At 35.1% G+C, this 25354-nt stretch overlaps 1 protein-coding gene across 2 annotated transcripts; it reads right to left on the reverse strand.

Annotated features, from left to right (window-relative positions):
* Window positions 1-1056: 1056 nt before the first annotated feature.
* Window positions 1057-21243, reverse strand: LOC109076150 (plastin-2). Of its 2 annotated transcripts, none has more exons than XM_042755192.1 (16): window positions 21122-21243; window positions 18127-18216; window positions 14256-14419; window positions 14039-14162; window positions 12811-12943; window positions 12211-12292; window positions 11963-12128; window positions 11260-11402; window positions 10177-10272; window positions 9898-10093; window positions 9252-9330; window positions 7116-7230; window positions 5916-6049; window positions 5687-5807; window positions 5480-5604; window positions 1057-1634 (listed from the first exon to the last, which is right to left on the reverse strand). In XM_042755192.1, exons 2-16 carry the CDS (start codon window positions 18191-18193, stop codon window positions 1502-1504), a joined length of 1878 nt encoding a protein of 625 aa, XP_042611126.1. In that variant the 5' UTR covers window positions 18194-18216; window positions 21122-21243; the 3' UTR covers window positions 1057-1501. The 2 variants fall into 2 exon arrangements, with proteins under 2 accessions (XP_042611126.1, XP_042611127.1); XM_042755193.1 differs by lacking the exon at window positions 21122-21243 and adding an exon at window positions 18346-18450.
* Window positions 21244-25354: the final 4111 nt, after the last annotated feature.

Here is a 25354-nt window from a genome sequence, read left to right on the forward strand (position 1 = left end):
GAATTTAAAGTTTAAAAATCATGGTGCAATATAAGCTCTCTAAAATGATTTATATTCTTAGACCACTAACTCGAAGCCCAGATTTCAGTTTTAAAGCATTGTTTACATGACCGCAAGAAACAGCGTTATGAAATGAATTGGGGTTTTGTTAGTCTATTACAAATATTAAAAAGCTTATATGTTAGTTTAAGTCTTTTTAGAAGGCAGTGTAAGTAGCATATTTTAGATGCTGTTTACACTAATTGATAACAGAAGTATTTTATGGATGCATTATTTACACTAAGTGAAACTGACAGTATATATTTTATTTACACCTATGTGTTTTCTTTGCAATAGTCGTTAGATATTATTTATAGACTATAAATAGTGGCAGATACTGTTCAGTTTTGTTGTACATTAACAGGAAGCAGTAGTAATGTGGAGTGTTAATGATTATGTTTATTAAAGTATTAAATGCATGCCCTCCATACAGCTAGGCTATACCCCTAATCCTGATATAGAAACTTCAAGGGTTCATGAAAGTGTGTTTGGATTTCATTCATTAAATCCCACGGATCAATAAACTGTAACGGGGCTTTAAAAAAAGAAGAAGAGCTGTATTTATTAAAGAGGATTAAAAAGTAGCAAATGCATATGTTTGTGTGCAAGCATGGGACCGTGTATGCTGTGTTTTGCTAATTTCGCTGTGTTGTGCACTACTGGGCCACCATACAGTAGTTTAAAGCTGGATGAGAGGATAATTTACATTTGGAGGCCATATAAACCATCAGCCAAATGAGATTTACTCTAACATTTTACCAACAACTATAAGCAGAGAGTAGTTGTTGAGAGTAGTTATATTCATTAGTTAACATGAACTAACAAAGAAAAATATCTCTAAAGTATTTATTAGTCAGCCAAAAATGAAAATTAACTATAAATGTGCTCACCGTCTGCTCATCTGAGATCAGGATGAGTGTGTTTCTTCATCAGGTTTGTAGAAATGTAGCACTGCATCAGTGTCTCAGCAATGGATGCTCTGCAGTGAATGGGTGCCGTCAGAATGAGAGTCCAAACTCGAGTTAAAAAATGTTTTTTATTTGAACATGTACATCAGATTCAGAGACTGACCATGTGTTTATTAACATTTGTAGGCTGAAGTATCTGAACAACAAAAGCAAAACCGGGCTGAGCTTGTTTTCCAAGTACGCACACAGTGCTCGAAGACACAAACAGACATGACCTTTGACCTTTGCTGTAACACCGGTTAGCCTGAGGTTAATGAAGACAAGCGCATCATTCAGGGTTTTAGTGAATTTTCATGTCATTTATATTGATGTATATATTTTGTATTAACTGATTTATTTTATTATTCATCTGAGTGTCAAGAAATGTTTCTTTATTTTCTCAGTAGAACTTTCTGTCGTTTTCATGATATCTGCGTGATGGTGGGAACCCAATAACTGAGCAACAACGTTAAAACATGAATGAAATATAAAAGCAGGCGTAAACTCCTGCGCTTCTAGATTCGTCTCATTCCTCGAGCCATGAGGCAGGCGAACACCGTCATCACCATCTTGGGCTTGACCTCCACCAGATCCTCCGGCAGCGCGTACACCCGCGCGCCGATCTTCCTCGCCATAGAGATCGCGTACCTGAGAACACATCGGTGAGTTTGAACAGGTCTGGGTTCAGTAGAAGGTCAGCTCTGACGTTCTCTAGCAATTCTAAGTTTATATCTCGCAGTTTGATTTTATTGTAATTCTGAGTTTATATTTCACAATTCTGACCTTTTTTTTTCAATTCTGAGTTTATATCTTGCAATTTTGATTTTATTGTAATTCTGAGTTTATATTTCACAATTCTGACCTTTTTTTTTTTTCAATTCTGAGTTTATATCTTGCAATTTTGATTTTATTGTAATTCTGAGTTTATATTTCACAATTCTGACCTTTTTTTTTCAATTCTGAGTTTATGTCTCACAGTTTTGATTTTATTGTAATTCTGAGTTTATATTTCACAATTCTGACTTTTTTCAATTCTGAGTTTATATCTCAGTTTTGATTTTATTGTAATTCTGAGTTTATATTTCACAATTCTGACTTTTTTTTCAATTCTGAGTTTATATCTTGCAATTTTGATTTTATTGTAATTCTGAGTTTATATCTCACAATTCTGAGTTTTTTTTTCAATTCTGAGTTTATATTTCACAATTCTGACTTTTTTTTCAATTCTGAGTTTATATCTTGCAATTTTGATTTTATTGTAATTCTGAGTTTATATCTCACAATTCTGACTTTTTTTTTTTTCAATTCTGAGTTTATATTTCACAATTCTGACTTTTTTTCAATTCTGAGTTTATATCTTGCAATTTTGATTTTATTGTAATTCTGAGTTTATATCTCACAGTTTTGATTTTATTGTAATTCTGAGTTTATATCTCACAGTTTTGATTTTATTGTAATTCTGAGTTTATATTTCACAATTCTGACTTTTTTTCAATTCTGAGTTTATATCACACAGTTTTGATTTTATTGTAATTCTGAGTTTATATTTCACAATTCTGACCTTTTTTTCAATTCTGAGTTTATATCTCACAGTTTTGATTTTATTGTAATTCTGAGTTTATATTTCACAATTCTGACCTTTTTTTCAATTCTGAGTTTATATCTCACAGTTTTGATTTTATTGTAATTCTGAGTTTATATTTCACAATTCTGACTTAAAATTCTTAGTTTATATCTCACAATTCTGACTTTCTTGTAGTTCTGAGTTTATATCTTACAATTCTGAGTTTATATTTCACAATTAAATTTTTCTCGCTATACTTATTTTTTTCTTGTAATTCTGACTTTATTGGAATTCTCAGTTTATATCTCACAATTTAGATTTTATTGTCATTTTAAGTTTATATTTCACAATTCTGACTTCCTTGTAATTCTGACTTTCTTGTAATTCTGAGTTTATATCTTGCAATTTTGATTTTATTGTAATTCTGAGTTTATATTTCACAATTCTGACCTTTTTTTTTTTCAATTCTGAGTTTATATTTCACAATTCTGTCTTTTTTTTCAATTCTGAGTTTATGTCTCACAGTTTTGATTTTATTGTAATTCTGAGTTTATATTTCACAATTCTGACTTTTTTTTCAATTCTGAGTTTATGTCTCACAGTTTTGATTTTATTGTAATTCTGAGTTTATATTTCACAATTCTGACTTTTTTTCAATTCTGAGTTTATATCTTGCAATTTTGATTTTATTGTAATTCTGAGTTTTATATTTCACAATTCTGACTTTTTTTTCAATTCTGAGTTTATATCTCACAGTTTTGATTTTATTGTAATTCTGAGTTTATATTTCACAATTCTGACTTTTTTTCAATTCTGAGTTTATATCTTGCAATTTTGATTTTATTGTAATTCTGAGTTTATATTTCACAATTCTGACTTTTTTTCAATTCTGAGTTTATATCTCAGTTTTGATTTTATTGTAATTCTGAGTTTATATCTCACAATTCTGACTTTTTTTTCAATTCTGAGTTTATATCTCACAGTTTTGATTTTATTGTAATTCTGAGTTTATATTTCACAATTCTGACTTTTTTTCAATTCTGAGTTTATATCTTGCAATTTTGATTTTATTGTAATTCTGAGTTTATATTTCACAATTCTGACTTTTTTTTCAATTCTGAGTTTATATCTCACAGTTTTGATTTTATTGTAATTCTGAGTTTATATCTCACAATTCTGACTTTTTTTTCAATTCTGAGTTTATATCTCACAGTTTTGATTTTATTGTAATTCTGAGTTTATATTTCACAATTCTGACTTTTTTTTTCAATTCTGAGTTTATATCTCAGTTTTGATTTTATTGTAATTCTGAGTTTATATTTCACAATTCTGACTTTTTTTTCAATTCTGAGTTTATATCTTGCAATTTTGATTTTATTGTAATTCTGAGTTTATATCTCACAATTCTGACTTTTTTTTCAATTCTGAGTTTATATTTCACAATTCTGACTTTTTTTTCAATTCTGAGTTTATGTCTCACAGTTTTGATTTTATTGTAATTCTGAGTTTATATCTCACAGTTTTGATTTTATTGTAATTCTGAGTTTATATTTCACAATTCTGACTTTTTTTCAATTCTGAGTTTATATCTCACAGTTTTGATTTTATTGTAATTCTGAGTTTATATTTCACAATTCTGACTTTTTTTTCAATTCTGAGTTTGTCTCACAGTTTTGATTTTATTGTAATTCTGAGTTTATATCTCACAGTTCTGAGTGACAGTTTTTTTTCAATTCTGAGTTTGTCTCACAGTTTTGATTTTATTGTAATTCTGAGTTTATATCTCACAGTTTTGATTTTATTGTAATTCTGAGTTTATATTTCACAATTCTGACTTTTTTCAATTCTGAGTTTATATCTCACAGTTTTGATTTTATTGTAATTCTGAGTTTATATTTCACAATTCTGACTTTTTTTTTCAATTCTGAGTTTATATCTCGCAGTTTGATTTTATTGTAATTCTGAGTTTATATTTCACAATTCTGACCTTTTTTTTTCAATTCTGAGTTTATATCTCGCAGTTTTGATTTTATTGTAATTCTGAGTTTATATTTCACAATTCTGACCTTTTTTTCAATTCTGAGTTTATATCTCACAGTTTTGATTTTATTGTAATTCTGAGTTTATATCTCACAGTTTTGATTTTATTGTAATTCTGAGTTTATATTTCACAATTCTGACTTAAAATTCTTAGTTTATATCTCACAATTCTGACTTTCTTGTAGTTCTGAGTTATATCTTACAATTCTGAGTTTATATTTCACAATTAAATTTTTCTCGCTGTACTGATTTTTTTCTTGTAATTCTGACTTTATTGGAATTCTCAGTTTATATCTCACAATTTAGATTTTATTGTCATTTTAAGTTTATATTTCACAATTCTGACTTCCTTGTAATTCTGACTTTCTTGTAATTCTGAGTTTATATTTCACAATTCTGATTTCGCTTGCAGTTCTGACTTTTTTTCTTGCAATTCTGACTTTATTGGAATTCTCAGTTTATATCTCGCAATTCAGTTTTTTCTCGTAATTCTGAGTTCATAATTCTGACCTTTTCTCGTAATTGTGATTATATTTTGCAATTTGACTTTTTTATTGCTATTCTGACTTTCTCATAATACTGAGTTTGTATCCCGCAGTTCTAACTTTTTCTTGCAATTTGAGTTATTTCTTACAATTTAGATTTTATTCTCAAAATTCTGACTTTCTAAGTTTATATCTCACAATTCAGACTTTTTTCTCACAATTTTTAGATTATATCTCAATTCTGACTTTCATGTAATTCTGACTTTGAAGAAAATTGTAGGCTTTTAAGAGATGTTTTTTCCTGAGTGTCCTATTACACCACAGCGCTGAACTCATTTTGAACCCAGAACATCTGTTAAATGTTCATTAATTTAATGTAAACGAGGAGTGTGACTCTGACGTACTTTGCATTATTGAGTTTCTCCTCGTCTGTCAGGTCTTCTGTCTTGAGAAGGTCGTAGCGGATGGAGCCGGGCTGGATGGCGTCAATCAGGTCCAGGACCGGCATGCTGCTGCTTATGGATCCGTCCTGCAGAATCATAACAGATGAGGTCCGTTCTAAAATTAGACGGAACAAATGTTTTTCTTCACGGTGAGCGTGAGCTGCTTACTTTAAAGCCACTGATGGTGCCTTTGCCGGCCTGTGTGAGAGCGTCGTTAACCCAGGTCACGATGGTGTCGTCGTTGACCTTCTGTCCGTCACCCAGATCCTCCAGGATGTTGAGTGTGTACCTGCAGACAGAGGAGCAGCGAGACCATCAGCAGGCGTCAAGCGTGTGATCGTGAGTGACTGTATTTGTGTGGATCTGAAGCGTGTGATCGCGTGTTTGCGTGTCTGACCTCCTCATGAGCTGCCAGAGCAGAGCGAGCGTCAGTGTCCGATTGCCTTCGTTCAGATCCTGACCAGCAATTCCCACCAGAGAGAACTTAGCCTCCTTCTTCCCCAGCTCCACTGCGTAGTTACAGTTCTCCAGCTGCAGCACACAACACTCCAGTTACACACGCGTCTTTGTGTGTGAGTGTGTGTCCGCATGTGTGTGTGTGTGCGCGCGTGTGTGTGTGTGAGTGTGTGTGTTTGAGTATTTGAGTGTGTGTGTGCACGTTTTCATTTTATATAATGAATGAATATAATTATTTTGTTACACTCATTTTTAAAGTACTTTGGTTGTTTTCCCCCAAACTATTAATATTTAGGTTTAATTTATTTTAATTTATTTATTTTAATTTTTTTTCATTTAGTAATTTTAGTGCTTATGCTAAATGAAAATTATTATTATAGTTTTTGGTAATATTTTGATTTCGCTTCTATTTTTATTCTTTCAGTTTTCATTTTAATTTTTGTAAAGGTTTTAGTCATTTTATTATGTGCGTTTGTCTTTTTTTTATATATATATTACTATTTGGGTTTAATTTATTTGTATTAAATTTTTAGTTCAGGTTTATTTTTTATTTATTTTATTTCCAGTGAGTAATATTTTTAGTGCTTCAGCTTAAAATAAATATAAATTAAAGAAAAAATTTAGCACATATACATGTTTAAAAAAAATTTAAGTATGTCATAATATTTCTATTTACTTTATTTTAGCTTTATTTCAGTTTATAGAATGTTAGCGACAAACAAGTCTGCTCTGAATGGTAATTAATAATCTTGCAAAATCTTTTTTTCTTTGCTGTATGAAAGACAACAAATGTAGATGCAAAAAGTTATGCCAAATAAATGCTTTTGTTAGCCAGTTTAAGGAAGTGATGGCAATTAAAATGATAAAGAATAAATGTAAAATAAAAAAAACAGTATAATAATTTAATTATAAAATAATGTATAATAAAAATATATTTTTAAATTATAAATAAATATTTTACAAAATCTATCAAATATTTTATAATTATAAACATATATGTATAAAATACTCTTTTTTTTTTTTACTTAAATGTGTGATGTAATAGCGGAGTAGGTCCCTCCTAGGTGAACGTGAAGGCAGAGGTTCACTTGTCCTTTCACTGGAAGCGTTTCATGGATGATCCTCTGTAATGCATTTGTACCTTTTTCATGTTGCTGCCCAGTTTGGTATACGGTGGTTTGTTGACTTTGTCCCAGTCCACAGGAACCTTGATCTTTTCATAGAGCTGGAAGATCACCAGAGCATCGGCCAGATCCCTGGAAGAACACAGAAAACACAGTGAGAGCAAGCATCACAGCAGCGCCACCTGCTGGACATACCGTCTCAGTGTCTTTGGCTGCATTTGAAATCACATCCCAGCTCACAAGGAACGTTCTAGCAATTAAAGTTATAGACAACTTTTGGCCACTTTTATCCAGACCAGCAGACCAGCCGTTCATTGCAAAGACACTTGAGCGAGCTGTATTCAACCAGCTCTCTATGTTTCTTGTACAGAACAACCTCCTGGACAGCAACCAGTCTGGCTTCAAAAGCGGCCACTCAACTGAGACTGCCCTGCTCTCGGTTACTGAAGCCCTGCGACTGACAAGAGCAGCTTCAAAATCCTCAGTACTCATCTTGCTGGATCTGTCTGCTGCTTTTGACACCGTTAATCACCAGATTCTACTGTCCACCCTCAGAAAGATGGGCATCTCTGGAACCACACTCCTGTGGTATAAGTCCTACCTCTCAACTTCTTGCTACTGGGGTTCCTCAAGGCTCAGTACTTGGACCACTTCTCTTCTCCATCTACATCTACATGACGTAATGACGTCATTCAGAAGCATGGCTTTTCCTATCACTGCTATGCTGATGACACTCAACTCTACTTCTCATTCCAACCAGATGATCTGACGGTAGCTGCTTGCATTGCAGACTGTCTGAGTGACATTTCTGGCTGGATGAAGGTTCATCACCTTCAACTCAACCTTACTAAGACAGAACTGCTGGTGGTCTCAGCCAAACCAGCACTGAATCTCAACCGCTCTATACAGCTAGGTTCATCAACCATAACATCTTCCAGGACAACCAGGAAGCTTGGAGTTGTGTGGTCTTCAACGAGCCGAAGAAAGCCCATGTCACACCTCCAAGAGCCGCTTGCATCTAATTCAAGGTACTGATTTCTTCCCATTTTCAAAAAACATCTATAGACACATCTTTTTCGCCATCACCTGACCAAATAATACTAGCACTTACCTATTCTGTTCTATTCTATTAGTTTTGGTCTAATTTATTTAAAAAAGAAAAAAAAAACCTTGCTATGTGCACTGTGCTAGACTAACTGAGACTTGTCACAGCACATGTATATTGCTGCTCTCTCGATGGTCTGATTGCTTCTACTTTGTAAGTTGCTTTGGATAAAAAGTGTCTGCTACAGTAAATGACTAAATGTAAATGTAAATAATGTTGCAAAATGATAAAATGGAATGTTTCTTTAAAGTTTTCTCTAACGTTCACATAAAAAAAAAACTTTTTTTAATCATTCATAAAACTGGGCAATTTGAAAGTTCATGGAACATTTAGAAATAATGTTTTTGTTAGCTGGCATGCACTACTTGGCCTGTTTTATATCAATATGCTTATTTTGCATTTGTGGAAATTAAAACTTTTTTTGCTTTGATGTATAATGTGAAGGTCATAATCACTGTATACAGTGAATAGACTGTACAAATAGTAAGAATCAGTGATGCACCAAAAGTTTTCATTAAGCTGAAACTCAAAAGAAAGTTGATTTAAACATCAATTAATATATTTAATAAACAATACTCAAAAACTGAGTTGTATAGAAGCTTTTATATTGCACATCAGCCCATTGTTATACTTAATGATATGATTATGTTTCTACTCTAATTTGTTGTTGAAACAGTGATAAAAAATTTAATGACAAATTTATTTAAACATACTTTAATGAAGTAAAAATATCATGAATATATAACAAAGTGCATATATTTATCAAAATGCTTCTCTCTACTTGACTTGTGAGTTTATGGACACTGAATGTCTTTTCTGAGGTAAATGTAAACATGACATCAGAGAAATCAATGATTTCGACCTTTAAAAACAGTCCTGGACAAAACCAAAAGTTTCAGCAAAAAACATTTTTGCTTGTCGAAATTCCGGTGCATCACTTAGTTCTTAGCCTGCAGTGCTTTAGTATCCACTAATGTTTTTTTGTTTTGTTTTTTAATTTACTGTGGTTCATTGACATGTTATGCTGTTGTGTGTTTATGACACTCACACGTAGAGATGATTGACACGTGGATTGACACCCAGTGAGTTCATCCAGTTCCTGAAGGTTCGCTCCTCTCTGGTCTCTCCTGACAGACATGAGAACATGATCACATCAGTTTAACATGATCTCTGTCAATACTGATCAGCAGCTTTACAATATATTGTAAACTGTTATTTATTTCTGTGATGCGCAGCTGTATTTTCAGCATCATTACTCCAGTCTTCAGTGTCACATGATCTTCAGAAATCATTCTAATTTGCTGATTTGCTGCTCAAGAAACATTTCTTATTGTTAAAAACATTATCAATGTTTAAAACAGGTTGAGTAATTTTTTTCAGGTTTCTTTGATGAATAGAAAGATCCAATGATGGATGGATGGACCTTTTTGCAATATTCTTTAGATGATAAAAACAACTTCTGATCATGGCATTGATCTATTTCAGTTCCCATTATTTACTTTCCATCATGTTGCTCCAAACCTGTGTGATGTTTTGAAGAGTGTTGGGAGTGTTTTGGTTTCCATTTACTTTAATGAAAGTCAAATTAAAGTCAATGAAAGTCGATGGGAACTGAAACAGTTTGGTAGAAGCTCTTGTTTTGTGTTCAGCAGAAGGTTACAGAGTGAATGATCTGACGGTTCAGACGGACTCACCCTCGATGGAGCTCCAGTCGATGTCCTGGTTCTCGGGCTTCTTCAGAGCTGGGTACTTGTTGAAGAGGTTGGCCACGTAGGCCAGGTTGAGTTTGGGGTTTCCTCGCACCACGTCTGTGGCCGTGACGAACTGACGGCATCCGAGGCGGTCTGCCTGCTCCAGCATGCACTCGGCTCTCGTCAGGTCCTCTTTCTCCTGTGACGGTGGGAGGATCATGTGTTCTCAGTGCTGTCTCAATGTGTACATGTTAATGATGTACTGATGAGCGCTTTCCTCACCCGGATCCCAGACATGTCGATGGGGATGGGCGGGATGCCCTCCTCGTCTCCTTTGGGTGCCACCTGGTTCAGGATGTTGTAATAGGCCTTGGAGTCTTCAGACGACAGTGAAGGTGAGGTTATGAGCGCTGTGCTTCCAGCATATTTACACTCGGAGAGCAGCTTCATTTACACTGATTTACAGAATCACAGCAGGAACTACATGATCGTAGAGTCCCTCATGATGGATGGACGGATGGACAGAGATGGACGGATGGACAGAGACAGAGATGGACGGATGGACAGAGACAGAGATGGACGGATGGACAGGGACAGAGATGGACGGATGGACAGACAGAGATGGACGGATGGACAGACAGAGATGGACGGATGGACAGGGACAGAGATGGACGGATGGACAGACCGAGATGGACGGATGGACAGACAGAGATGGACGGATGGACAGACAGAGATGGACGGATGGACAGACAGAGATGGACGGATGGACAGGGACAGAGATGGACGGATGGACAGGGACAGAGATGGACGGATGGACAGACAGAGATGGACGGATGGACAGACAGAGATGGACGGATGGACAGAGACAGAGATGGACGGATGGACAGGGACAGATGGATGGATGGATAGACAGATAGATGGATGGATGGATGGACAGAGACAGAGATGGACGGATGGACAGGGACAGAGATGGATGGATGGATGGATGGATGGATGGATGGATGGATGGATGGATGGATGGACGGATGGACAGAGACAGATGGATGGATGGATAGACAGATAGATGGATGGATGGATGGACAGAGACAGAGATGGACAGATGGACAGAGACAGAGATGGACAGATGGACAGAGATGGACAGAGACAGAGATGGACAAAGACAGAGATGGACGGATGGACAGAGATAGATAGATAGATAGATAGATAGATAGATAGATAGATAGATAGATAGATAGATGGATGGATGGATGGATGGACGGAGATGGATGGATGGATGGACGGAGATGGATGGATGGATGGATGGATGGATGGATGGAGGAATGGAGGGATGTTTCTCTGTCTATGGTTCAGACTCAGTGTGGTTACCTTGATGTCGGAGCTGAAGTTGTTGATCTTGGGACAGCCGGCCTCCTCCAGGTGATAGTTGGCCCAGCGCAGCAGCAGCTCTTCAGGAGACAGCTTGACCAGATCCTCCAGACTCTCTCCGTCCCGGAGCAGAGCGATTAGAGCTGCCCACACACACACACACACACACACACATGGCATTCGTTAGATCCACACACGTCGTTTACTCGAAGAAACACGCAAACTCTAAACGTTTCCTAATGTTAGTGTTTGGTTCTTGTTTTAACCAAATAAATCTTCCAAGAATGTTGTTTTTTAGATTTGTATTTCTTACAACCATGAAATAATGTTCCCGGAACATTGCAAGGAGGTTTTTAACCAACATTAAAATAACATAAACCAACTAATGGTTGTTTTAAGGTTTATATTACAACCATAAATTACTGTATACAAAACATTCCCTCATGGCTTTTTTTTAGGTTTCATATTTACAACTATAAAATAACATGTACAGAATGTTCTCTGATGGTTACTTTTATTTTTACAGTCATATAATAACTTACACAGAACATTCTGTAAAGTTATTTTATGATTGTAAAACTAACCTAAAAACAACCATTAGGAAATGTTCTGTTTTTGTGTGTGTGTGTGTGTGTGTGTGTGTGTGTGTGTGTGTGTGTGTGTGTAGATGAGTGTGTGTGCGTGCGTGTGCGGTCATTTGTACCTTCATTCCTGCTGATCTCGATGTCGGCGAACAGGCCGATTTTGATGACTTGCCACAGGAGACCCAGCACTAAATGCTGCCTGCCCTCTTTCAGGTCCTCTGCTCCGATGTTCACCACGTGGCAGCCGATGGCGGAGGCCGAGTTCAGAGCCAGGTTCAGATTCTCCTGCACGTTTAAACATGAACACCAGCATTAAAACCCAATAAACCAGCAGTGAGTGAGAAAGTCCAACAGATCGTGGATGGACCTGGATGGTGAAGGGCGTCAGCTTCTTCTTGTTGATGGTTCTCTCGTCGATAGTGTCCGCCACAGACAGGTTGATCATTTTACTGTGAACAGAGCATAAACTCATATGTGACCCTAGACCACAAAACCAGTCATGAGGGTCAATTCTTTGAAACTGAGATTCATGCATCATCTGAAAGCTGAATAAATAATCTCTCCATTGATGTGTGGTTTGTTAGGAGGACAATATTTGTCTGAGATACAACTATTTGAAAATCTGGAATCTGAGGGAGCAAAAAAATCTAAATATTGAGAAAATCATCTTTAAAGTTGTTCAAATGAAGTTCTTAGCAATGCATATTACTAATCAAAAATTAAGTTTTACTATATTTATGGTAGGAAATTTACTAAATATCTTCATGGAACATGATCTTTACTTAATATCCTAATGATTTTTGTCATAAAAGAGAAATGTATAATTGTGACTCATACAATGTATTGTTGTCTATTGCTACAAATATACCTGTGCTACTTATGACTGCTTCTGTGCTGCAAGGACACATGTGTCTGATGAGTGAAATACGGTCGTATTGAATGTGAAGGTGTTTTTGCGCTGCAGTACCAGAGCACGATGCCGTCTCCCACCGCGGTGAACAGATCGTTGGAGCTGGGATCCATGGGAAGAACATGCTGGCAGTCCGGATCCTTCTCCAGTGCTTTATTGACCCAGTTCACGAACGCCACCTTCTCCTCCTCTGCACACGCCCCACAGAACACAGTTAGTTAGAAAAATGTTATTATACGTTAAAACGGCCAGTTTTCTTGTTGCGACTAGAATGTTGTTTAAAGGTTATAAAAACGTTTTTAAACGTACTACTAATTTTATCTTCACCCAAAATGGAATGTTATCTGAATGTTTATTTTTCATATTCTAAGGACATAAAAGTTACCAGTTTTCATCATGATTCTAACGATATTTAAAGGTTACAAAAAAAATTATTGTAATGTCTTACAAACTTTAGTTTTTAATCCAAATACAACATCATTTCAATGTTTATTTTTTTCATATTTTAATAACGTTGAAACATCCAGTTTTGTTGTTATGATTAGTGAGTTATTTAAAGGTTACAAAACGTTTCTTAAACATACTACTCTCTCTCTCTCTTTTTTTTTTTACCCAAAATATGTTATTTGAGCGTTTATTTTTCATATTCTTAAAGTACATTTAAATGTCCAGCTTACTTCTTGTAATTATAACGTTAGTTTTTAAATTTTCACTCAAGATAAAATGTTATTCGGATGTTTATTTTGTAATATTCTTAAGAATGTTTTCTTGCCGTTATTTAATGTTATTTAATGGTTACAAAAAAGTGATTTACCCAAATTATAACATTTATTTAAGTTTATTTTTAGTATTCTGAGCACACTGAAATGTCCAGTTTTCTTATCAATATTACAATGTTATTTAAAGGTTGCAGAAGCATTTCTTACACTGTTCTACTAATTTTATTTTTACCCCAAATATAACATTCAAACGTTTATTTTTAATATTCTAAGAACCTTAAAATGTCCTGTTTTCTTGTCGTGATTATAATGTTATTTAAAGGTTACAAAACGTTCATACAATGTTCATCAAGTACAAATAACATCATAAGGACATTTAGAGAATGTTGATCATTTATGAGAACATACATCAAATATTAATAAAGTTCCATAAACATTTCTTTAAGAACTTTTTGTCCAAACAATAATGTAACTGGTATGTGAATGGTTAGTGAAAGTTGTGAGCATGCTCCCTGTTAGCTGGGCTCCAGCATCAGGATTATTAAAGGCGTTTGTGTTGGTCTCACCGGAGTACGAGTGCTGCGTTCCAGACTGTTCTGAGGTTCCGGCCACTGAACAGATGCCCTCCTTCTTATTGATGGCCTTACGGAAGGTCTTGGCCACTTCTGAGCTCTTCAGGTCATGGACCACCTGAGACAGAACGTGTATTTCTTAAAGTTTTTGCTTGAAACAAGAGCAGCCAGTGGAGTACAGTGATGGCAGAGCTGTGAGCTTTGACCTGACCTTGGCAAACTCGTCGAAGGTGATCTTGCCGTCCTGGTTGAGGTCCATGGTCCTGCTGAGCTCCTGAACGATCTCACGCACACGATATCCTGGCAGAGGTAGGTTCGCCGCCTTGAAGAGTTCGGTCAGCTCATTGGTGCAGATGTGACCGTTACCATCCACATCTGTGGGGCGAGGTCAAAGGTCAGTGCCAACGTATGTTCTGAATCACTCTTAGTCATTTTATGTTTTCTGTTTAGCTTTATTTTTATTTTTTTTAGTTTTAAGTAATTTTAGCACTTTAACATATTTCTTTTTTATTTTAATGTAATTTTAAATTTCTTTTGATATTATTTCAGCAGTATTTCAATGAGCAAAAACATTTTAATAGCTTTTATGACAGCATTTTAGTGCCATGTTAAAAAAAAATCTAAAATGATGAGATTAAAGTTGTGATATTTTGAGAATAAATTCAAAATAGTTTGAGAAAAAAGTCAAAATATTTTGAGAATAAAGTCAATGTTTCGAGAATAAAGACAAAATTACAAGAATAAAGTCGGAATGTTTAAAAAATAAAGTTGAAATGTTTCGAGAATAAAGTCTAAATGTTTCGAGAATAAAGTTGAAAATACGAAAATAAATTTGGAATGTTTCGAGAATATAATAAATTTGGAATGTTTGGAGAATAAAGTTGAAAATACGAAAATACATTTGGAATGTTTTGAGAATAAAGTTGAAAATATGAAAATAAATTTGGAATGTTTCGAGAATAAAATTGTAAATACGAAAATAAATTTGTAATTTTTCGAGAATAAAGTTGAAAATACGAAAATAAATTTGGAATGTTTCGAGAATAAAGTTGAAAATCCGAGAATAAAGTCTGAATGTTTTGAGAATAAAGTAAAAAATATATTTGGAATGTTTCGAGAATAAAGTTGAAAATATGAAAATAAATTTGGAATGTTCTGAGAATAAAGTTGAAAATACGAAAATAAATTTGGAATGTTTCGAGAATAAATTTGAAAATACGAAAAATAAATTTGGAATGTTCTGAGATTAAAATTGAAAATACAAAAATAAATTTGGAATGTTCTGAGAATAAAGTTGAAAATACGAAAATAAATTTGGAATGTTTCGAGAATAAAGTTGAAAATAAATTTGGAATGTTTCGAGAATAAAGTTGAAAATATGAAAATAAATTTGGAATGTTTCGAGAATAAATTTGAAAATACGAAAAATAAATTTGGAATGTTCTGAGAATAAAATTGAAAATACAAAAATAAATTTGGAATGTTTCGAGAATAAAGTTGAAAATACGAAAATAAATTTGGAATGTTCTGAGAATAAAGTTGAAAATATGAAAATAAATTTGGAATGTTTCGAGAATAAATTTGAAAATACGAAAAATAAATTTGGAATGTTCCGAGAATAAAGTTGAAAATACGAAAAATACATTTGTAATGTTTCGAGAATAAATTTGAAAATACGAAAATAAATTTGGAATGTTTCGAGAATAAAGTTGAAAATACGAAAATAAATTTGGAATGTTTCGAGAATAAAGTTGAAAATACGAAAAATACATTTGTAATGTTTCGAGAATAAATTTGAAAATACGAAAATAAATTTGAGAATATAATAAATTTGGAATGTTTCGAGAATAAATTTGAAAATACGAAAATAAATTTGGAATGTTTCGAGAATAAAATTAAAAACAAAAAAAAAAATTTGAAATTTCCTAAAAAAAAATTTAAAAAAATAAAAATAAATTTGAATTTTTCCGAGAATATAATAAATTTGGAATGTTTCGAGAATAAAGTTGAAAATACGAAAATACATTTGGAATGTTTTGAGAATAAAGTTGAAAATATGAAAATAAATTTGGAATGTTTCGACAATAAAATTGAAAATACGAAAATAAATTTGGAATGTTTTGAGAATAAAGTTGAAAATATGAAAATAAATTTGGAATGTTCTGAGAATAAAGTTGAAAATACGAAAATGAATTTGGAATGTTTCGAGAATAAAGATGAAAATAAATTTGGAATGTTCTGAGAATAAAGTTGAAAATACGAAAATAAATTTGGAATGTTTCAAGAATAAAGTTGAAAATACGAAAATAAATTTGGAATGTTTCGAGAATATAATAAATTTGGAATGTTTCGAGAATATAATAAAATTGGAATGTTTCGAGAATATAATAAATTTGGAATGTTTCGAGAATAAAGTTGAAAATACGAAAATAAATTTGGAATGTTTCGAGAATAAAGTTGAAAATACGAAAATACATTTGGAATGTTCTGAGAATAAAGTCGAAATGTTTCAAAAACAAAATGTGAAATGTTTCGAAAACAAAATTTGAAATGTTTCGAGAATAAAATTTGAAATGTTTCGAGAATAAAATTTGAAATGTTTTGAGAATAAAGTCGAAATGTTTTGAGGATAAAGTCGAAATGTTTTGAGGATAAAGTCGAAGTGTTTCGAGGATAAAGTCGAAGTGTTTCGAGGATAAAGTCGAAATGTTTTGAGGATTAAGTCGAAATGTTTTGAGGATAAAGTCGAAATGTTTTGAGGATAAAGTCAAAATGTTTTAAGGATAAAGTCAAAATGTTTTGAGAATAAAGTCTCAAAATAACACATGCAAATAACCTGGATTGCTAGCAGCGGAAGAAGTTGCCAGGCCACCCGAAATTGATTTGAATATGTGTGGGATTATTATCAGAAATCATACCATGTGTCATACAATATACCTGTATGCTTGGAAATAATATTTCACGTCTTTGCATTCATTATTTGTAATGTGCCAACTACCCAATAATAGCAGTAAGGTACTTTTGGTACTTTTAATAAAAAAATTCTGCCAATTTTATAGCGAAATACAAACAATATGTCTTGTATTATGTATTTTTCACACTTTAATTTGACGGGATGCTGTATTCATGTGAAGACATTCTTTTCATTAAATTATACTGTTTTTTTTTTTTTTTTATTCCAATGTGTGTGGTGTCCAACCTTTCATTCCTCTTGTGTATTTAATTAAAAACAGCAATAAAAGGTTATATTGTTGTCTTTTCTGAGGTATGTAACTTTAAAAGACTATTCACAAGCTTTTTTATTCACAGTATAATACAGTAAATGATTAGAAATAATATTTAACGTCTTCAGATCCATTCATTATTTGTAGTGTGCCAGCCACCCAGTAATCTCAATAATGTTGTGCTTTGTTGCCTTTAAAATAACTCAGCTCAGCTTTCAAATTTTGTCAGTTTTATCAAGAAATACAAATTATAAACATGTTTTTCCTCTTTATTTCAAGTTATAGCCTGATATAAATGTGAAGGAACATCAGAAGGCATGAAAAAAACAACAACAACAGTCGAGCCTAATTTAGAGACTTAGAGACTTTATTCTTGTGATTTCGACTTTATTCTCAAAATATTTAGACTTTTTTTCTCGAAATTTTGACTTCTCTAAATATTTAGCATTTATTGTATTTCTGTGACTTTATTCTTGTGATTTTGATTTTTTTTTTTTTTCAAAATATTACGACTTTAATCACATTATTTGTTTATTTTATAAACGTGGCACTAAAATGCCATTGTCAGTTTTAGTTCAGGTTTAGTTAACAATAGCAACACTGGTTTAAATCAGTGTAATGAACAGATTCTTTTAATGAATCATGTTTACATTGTAATAAATGGCAATTTGATTAAAACAAAAGTACTTTTATATTTGTGAACAAATGATTTGGGGAAAAGCACTAAAAGAATCATTAATGAAATAGTTGAGGAAGCAGAAGGGTTTAGAGGAATCAGATCTGAAAGAGTTATTCATGAATCAGTTTAGTCCGCTTCCACTATTGTGTTTGACTGAATGAAAATGTCTCTTCACTCACCCACTTTACTGAAGGCCTCTCTCAGTTCCTCCATCTCCTCCGCTGGGATGTGTGATGTGCCTGCCATCTTCTCCTGTCTCGATAAATCACCTGTCAGCCAGAGAGACAGTGTGTGTGTTGATGAACTCTGTTTCTGCTGCTGTTTGAGATCTTCACTACACTGATGGGGGAGCAACACAATTTATCTTGTGCCTTTTGCAGCACATTCTTCCCTCTGACCTGAGAGTGTCTTCTATAACAGTGCGGTGTGAAGATGAACACATCCAGAGAAATCTTGAGCAAGAGCTTTGCACCGGAAGCACAGACAGCTGCTGCTGCTGGTCTTTGAGTAACAGCCTGTGGTTTGAGGAGGAGAAACTAAAACTGCAGCTCAACATCAGCATAGAATACGCTTGAGTACGACCAACCGGCAATGCCAGTGAACATTACTGTACTTCACAGCAGTTATGACAGAAGTAAACAACCAGTGGAAGATACATCAGCAGATCCAGATAACAGGAAACGTTTTCAAAATGTTCTTGCAAAGTTATGAACAAACGTTCTTCCAGTAACGTTAATAGAACATTTATTCGGAGCTCTCTGCTCTTTAACGATATTCTCAAAATGTTAGCACAACATTATTCATACACTGTTCATGGAACGTTCTATTTTTTTTTAAATGTTACTACTTGTTTCAGAACCTTCAGAACATTCAAAAGTAACGTTCCCATGATGTTATGAAAAAATTATACAATGTAACTTTTGCTTTAAAAAGTTTTTAAAACCTTTTGAGTATTCAGAGAAAATTCAGAAAAAAAAAAACCTTTTCATAACTTAAGACGTTAGCAAAACGTTCTTAGAACTAATTTTTGTTAGTTGCTGAGTTATCTGGTCTTTAATAACTTTCTCAAAACGTTAACAGAAACGTCATTTATAAATCATTCATGGAACTTTTTTCATTTCTGAAACGTTTGTCTAACATTTCTTAAATGTTACTACTTGTTTCAGAACTTTCAGAGAACATTCAAAAGTAACCTTCTCATGATGTTTGCAAAATGATACAATGTAACTTTCGCTTAAAAACGTTTTTAAAACATTTAAAATACTGGATGTTTTAAGCATTTAGAGAACATTCAAAAGTAACGTTCGCAGAATGTTTGCGAAAGGATCAAATGGAATGTTTACTTAACATTTTTAAAACATTTAAAAACTGTCCATTTTGAACATTTGGAGAACATTCTGAAATAACGTTTTCATAACTGAGGATTTTGGCAATGTTACACTCTCAGAAAAAAAGGTACAAAAGCTGTCACTGGGGCAGTAACTTTTCAAAAGGTACACTTTTGTACCCTTTAGGTACTGATATGTACACTTTAAGTACTAATATGTACCTTTAAGGTACCAATATGGAGTCTTTAGGTACAAAGGTGTGCCTTTTGGAAAGGTACTTCCCCAGTGACAACTTTCGTACCATTTTCTGAGTGTAGAAAAATGTTAAAAATTAGTTTTGTTAGGTTGGGTTTGGACTTCCTGCATGTGAAGGTGTGAGATGTTTCTGAGACGGGAGTGAGATCCTCTGAACGCCACGTTAACAATTGCAGGAATATGTCAGTGATCATGGCGGAGGTTTAAAGCTAATGTTTTTTAACTCGTGACATTCTTGTAAGTTTACATCTCCAGAAAACAGTCGAACAAAACTATAAATCTGTTTTTAATAAGAGCCCATTTGTGTTTTGTTCATGTAAATCAGACACATGCTCATATCAATGCATTTAACATGCAAATGCTGCTCTTTAAAGCGATGTCTGTTCACAGCAGTCAAACAATCAGATGCTCGTTTGCATCTTTTATGGCAAAGATAAGCACTTTTATTTTATCAGCACAAATGTTGCACTGAAAACTCCTTTATCTGTCTTTAAACACTTGAGCAACAGAACAACTGCTGCTTATTTCAGTATCGTTTCAAAATGTCTGTTTGCCATGTGCATCACATGCTCTGATCTTCCTCTTTCAGACATGTTTGTTTCCACGCTGCCTGATAACGGCCTGGAAACTGATATGATATGATGAATAATTGCTGCCGCATATCATAGACTTACTGAAGGTGTGAACGAAACTTTAAGGCTCAAAGATGAGAAAAAGAGCAGATGCTGGAGATCGAGCTGCAGCTTTACATCAGAATGAATGCAGTCGCTGCTCAGATCAACCACAGTTTCCTGTTTCACTTTAACAGCAGAGCAAAGCTTCACTTCTGCTTCAGATTACACTCAAAAACCCCCAACACTTCATCAAACCGACACGTACATCACTGAACACACAGCAGGCCTCAAAGACTGAGAACGCTGAAAATATGCCGTTCAAAATCGAATTAAGCTTTATGATTCTGAACCTATACTGAAAAAATATCGGTGTAGAAACTATTTTTACTCAGAAATTGCTAGTAAGTAAAAAAAAAAACATGACGAGTAACTCATAGAAAGACTAAAATAGTATATACTTTCATTTATTTATTTTTACAGAGAAGTTGTAAACAAAGATTATTAGTGTTTTACAAAAAAAGTATACTTTTTCAGTTTTTCTTCTTCACAATTTCACATTCAGTTCAATGTTATTTACAATTTCCTTGTAATTATTTGTGAAATTAACGAGCAATTTGACTGAGTACCATTTTTTGTTCAGTGCAATGTCATTTGTAATTAAACAGCATTTGCGAATATAAGTATTTTTACTATCAGATGTTTGTACTCGACTGTATGTCTGTATTGTGCAAGCTGTTGCATTAATATTAATCTATACCTGAGAAGTAAAGAAACTAATGAAATGCATGAGAAACACAAACCTGCACGATCTTTATACACTTAAAAATAAAGCTGTTTCTGTGTTCAGCACATCTAAACGAACCGAAAGCTTCTGCTTTGAGCTGGAGCGCTGTATTTTGACGAGTGCAGCATGTTTTCTGTCAGAATGGGTTCAGATCCAGTGATGATCAGAGATGGGTTTGATGAGTCTCTCTTACCTGCAGACGGACGCTGGGCTTCAGGCTGCTTCGGAGTCTGGATGCGTTCAGAGGAACTGCAGTGACTCTATTCAAATGTGAGAGGAAGGAAGTGACTTACTGCGGCCTACACAACACTCGAAACAGGAACACACACACTCCATGTCTTTATAAGGTAAAACGCTTGACATCTGCACACTCAAACAAACATGATGGACATCTGACAGCATCTGACACACTTCTGAGATTTGACAGCGCTGAGGTTTGATCTTCTGAATGGATCCATTCAAGAACGTAACCACACGTTTGGATCAACTAATGTCATCGTTTAAGAATCATCTTATGATATAAAGGAGAAGTTTAATCAAAATCAAAAATGTGCTGAAAATGTGTTCACTCTCAGGTCATCCGAGATTAGGCACTGCATGAAAGGGTCAAATCTGGTAATATCTGGTCATGGTAAACTGCCATGTAATCTTAAGGTTGCTGGATTTATGGGGAAATTACCTGAGCCTAGTTACACAGAATAGTAAATTTCCAGTTTATTTTCCAGAAATACCCATGTACATGGACATACAGTAATCGGTGAAGTTTCATGGACATATACAGCTGAAACACTGCTGGTTGTGAGGACTAGTGGCTGTCAGACCTTTCATGTGTTAATGACCAGCAGTTAAGGTGCTTACTGTGTTCTCAGGTGGAAGGAAGGGGGTTTCACAAAGCAGCGACAAAAAGTCTTAATATTATTGAACTCAAATATAGCTAGCCTTATTATTTTTGACACAGTCATTAGGTAACTCAGTTATGTACATTCCCTGATGGAGGGAATGGAGATGTTATGTCATGGTGACATATGGGGATTTACTTGGAAGCCCAATCATCTCTGACTTTAAGAGAAAATTAATGAAATTTGGTTAGTGGATTTTGCATACCTGAGCCACTTCCCGTGAATACAGGTATAAACAGGCGACAGGTGCATCCACTCTTCAGGTTTAATGCTGAGGAGACGAGAACTTGTCCCTGGCAGCCAGCGATTGTTCGAGGTTGTGGCATGGGGACATAATGTCTCTGTTCCCGCCATCAGGGAACGAGGGTTACATACGTAACTGAGACATTCCCTATCTGTCGGTCACTACAAGTTATGTCGTGACGACATAGGGGGTCCATGGAAAGTGCCACAACCTGAACCCCGTCACACCGCAGATTGTGAACAGACTCCACTTTAAGACAAAAAGCTTGCCTCATAGAGAGGGCTCTGGCCTGAGCGATAGTGACTTCCACCACCGCTGGGAGAACACTTAGGTTATATCTAGACGCGGGTGCCAGTGGTGCCAAGCCCCTGAGAAAGGAGCTCCTTCCTAAGAGGGATGCACTAGCGAGGGGCTGTCACGAGTAGCATGAGTTCCGAACAACCAGGCCTGGGTGGGCCTGTACCTCATCCTCCCTGACCGTGCACAGTGTTTGTGCAATAAAGGCTCACTAGGGGACAGGTCTATCTGAGCCCCCCAAATCGAGATCAGCCAGTACATCTCAGGATGGAGTTGCCATTCTCCGGGGAATGTGAGCTGTCGTGAGAGCGCGTCGGTCACATGATTGAGCTTCCCGGGATGTGGATGGCACGCAGTGACTTGCCCTGCATTTGACTTCAGGGGAGGCGATGGCGGGCGAGTTGTGACATGCGACATGATCGTAGACAACCCTGGGAGTTGATGTCATCATACTGAATCTAACTTCATACTGGGAAAGAGATTCTCTGCCACAACCAAGAGGACACGGACCAAATGGCATCTTTAAAAAGACGTGAGCCATCCGCAATTTGCTCTTTTAGGAAATCTGCTCTTTTAGTTGAAATGCTCTGGGGAATCTCTGGAGACAGGGACACCGCTGTTTGCATCTTGACATCAACCAGAACTGCTTCCAGACAGAGTGATGAAAGGCTTTGTGGAGATCAAGCACGTTCATCCACTCGGTTCCGAAAGCAAAAACCTGAAAAGTGGATGCACCTGTCACCTATTTATACCCGTATGCACAGGGAGTGGCTCAGGTATGCAAAATCCACTAACCAAATTTCATTGGCATTTTCTCTTAAAGTCAGAGATGATTGGGGCTTCCAAGTAAATCCCCATATGTCACCATGACATAATTCGTAGTGACCAACAGACAGGGAACATATCTATGTATGTTTTATAATTTATAATTTAAAGGCACTCTCTCTCCCCAGTTTTATTCTTCTTTCCATATTATTTCCAAGATATTAAGACCTTATTAAGACCTTATTTTATGTAAAAAGTGTGTCACATAGCACTGGTCTCCAAAATATTTAACTCTTCATAAATGATCCCCTCCCACACACACAAAACTATACAAAACTATATTTATACTGTCATGTTTCTCAGATAATGTTTCCTCTTTTCTACAGTATCCTACACCAAAACTGTGTCAGAAGGTTGTTGCAATGTTTTATTAGCCATTTTTGTATTGTTTCACCTATCCAATTAAATATTTTCCTTTACTAAACACATTTTATCTCTTTTAGGTATCCTGCAGGAATTATAACAAGGCTATGAGGAAGAAGTTTTTATAATTTCACTCTGGAAAGGCCCAGCTGAAACATGCAATCACAGTTGTGGCAAAAAGAGTCAGAGCCAAAACAGTAAGTTTAGAAATAGACATGATGTAACTTCTTAAAGGGGTCATATGATGCAATTTCAATTTTTCCTTTCTCTTTGGAGTGTTACAAGCTCTTGGTGCATGAAGAAGATCTGTGAAGCTGGTCCGCGTGGATTTCACATGGGCCAGAAGTGGGCTGGATCTGGGCCAACACTATTTTGATGTCTGGGACTAAAGTCTCAAATCCAAAGAGATATTCTTTATAAAAGTTAAGAGTCAACCACACCTCCTAAAACATCTCGTTCTAACACGCCCCCACATCTCTACGTCACTATGTGGGAAGATTTGCATAACATCGCCCAAATGTTCACGCAAAGAAAGGTGTAACCTTTAATCTTACTGTTGCCACCGGTGCCATGTTGTGGAGACGATGTTTCATTGTGAAAGCGAAGCTACTTTGTTTGGCCTTCCAAAAGAGGACACGACTAGAAATCACTGGTTAAGTTGTATTTCAACACTGTTCCAGAACTGTTCAACCCAAATATTCAGATGTGTGCTGCACATTTTATGGAGGATGAGGACTGTTTCCTGTGGGAGTAGCCTACAATAAGGTGTCTGTTTCTATAGAGTGGGGCAGTTCCAACTTTGCAAGGACAGTCTGGCGCTTCTGACTCACAGCCTGTAAGTATGTTTTCATATTTAAATAATTTGCCACTGATGATTCAAACGTGAGTTTTGAGCAGTGTAGAATAGGCTTGTTGTTTGTTGTTTCTCAGATCACAAATGCAGACATGGTTTTATGTTTACACGGCACAATATGCAACACAACTCGTAAAAAGACAATATTTTCTTATAAAGAAAGTCATTATAATAAGTAATTATGTGCCCACTGCACAATATGGTGAGGGACGTAACATTTCCATCACACTCACAAATTACTCCACAAATCCGTCACAATATGGTGAGGGGCGTAACATTTCCATCACACTCTTGAGGTATTTGGCCAATCACAACGCACTGGACAGCTGGCCAATCAGAGCACACCTCGCTTTTCAGAACGATGAGCTTTGTAAAAATCAACGTGTTTCAGAAAGGCAGGGCATAGAGGAGAAGCAATAATGTTAATTATGTGGAAAATAATGTGTTTTTTGAACCTTAAACCACATAAACACATTACACCAAAAACACAAAATAATGTTCTTTTTAGCAACATCACATGACCCCTTTAAATAGGCTATTAGCCTGTAGTGATTATTGTCAACATTGCTGTTGTTTTGCAGCTGCTGGTCAAAAGAGAGAAACAGAAAGAGCATTGTGGAGGACAGAAATGGTGGAGCTCCGTGTAAAATGAGGAAGATGTTGTTGATGTGGATGCACATAGGATCTACAGTGAGGAATGAAGTCTGCTGGGACACTTAATATCATATGTTATTTCCTGCATTTGTTTGAAATCCTTCATTCAAAGTAGATGTATTTTAAAAGGTTGTTTTCTGTTGAAATTGTTTTCTGACTGTTTTTATTTTTATGCAAAGGTTTTGGGAACCATAAAGACAACCGGACAAATCATAAATTAAAAATCGACAAAAAAAAGTATTCTTTCTCCAAACATTATAGACACTTTTCTGCAAAGGTTTTGGGTGGGAT

Source organism: Cyprinus carpio, unplaced genomic scaffold (genome assembly GCF_018340385.1).
Source record: "Cyprinus carpio isolate SPL01 unplaced genomic scaffold, ASM1834038v1 S000006646, whole genome shotgun sequence".
Taxonomy (NCBI): Eukaryota; Metazoa; Chordata; class Actinopteri; order Cypriniformes; family Cyprinidae; genus Cyprinus; species Cyprinus carpio.

Excerpts from the sequence above, each read along its gene's own strand:
- LOC109076150 (XM_042755192.1), bottom strand. The coding sequence starts at position 18,193 with ATGGCAGGCACATCACACATCCCAGCGGAGGAGATGGAGGAACTGAGA. Across the intron at positions 11,403-11,962 it reads CGAGATCAGCAGGAATGAAG|CTCTAATCGCTCTGCTCCGG; the intron begins GTACAAATGACC and ends GTGTGTGGGCAG. Across the intron at positions 10,094-10,176 it reads TCGACATGTCTGGGATCCGG|GAGAAAGAGGACCTGACGAG; the intron begins GTGAGGAAAGCG and ends CCACCGTCACAG.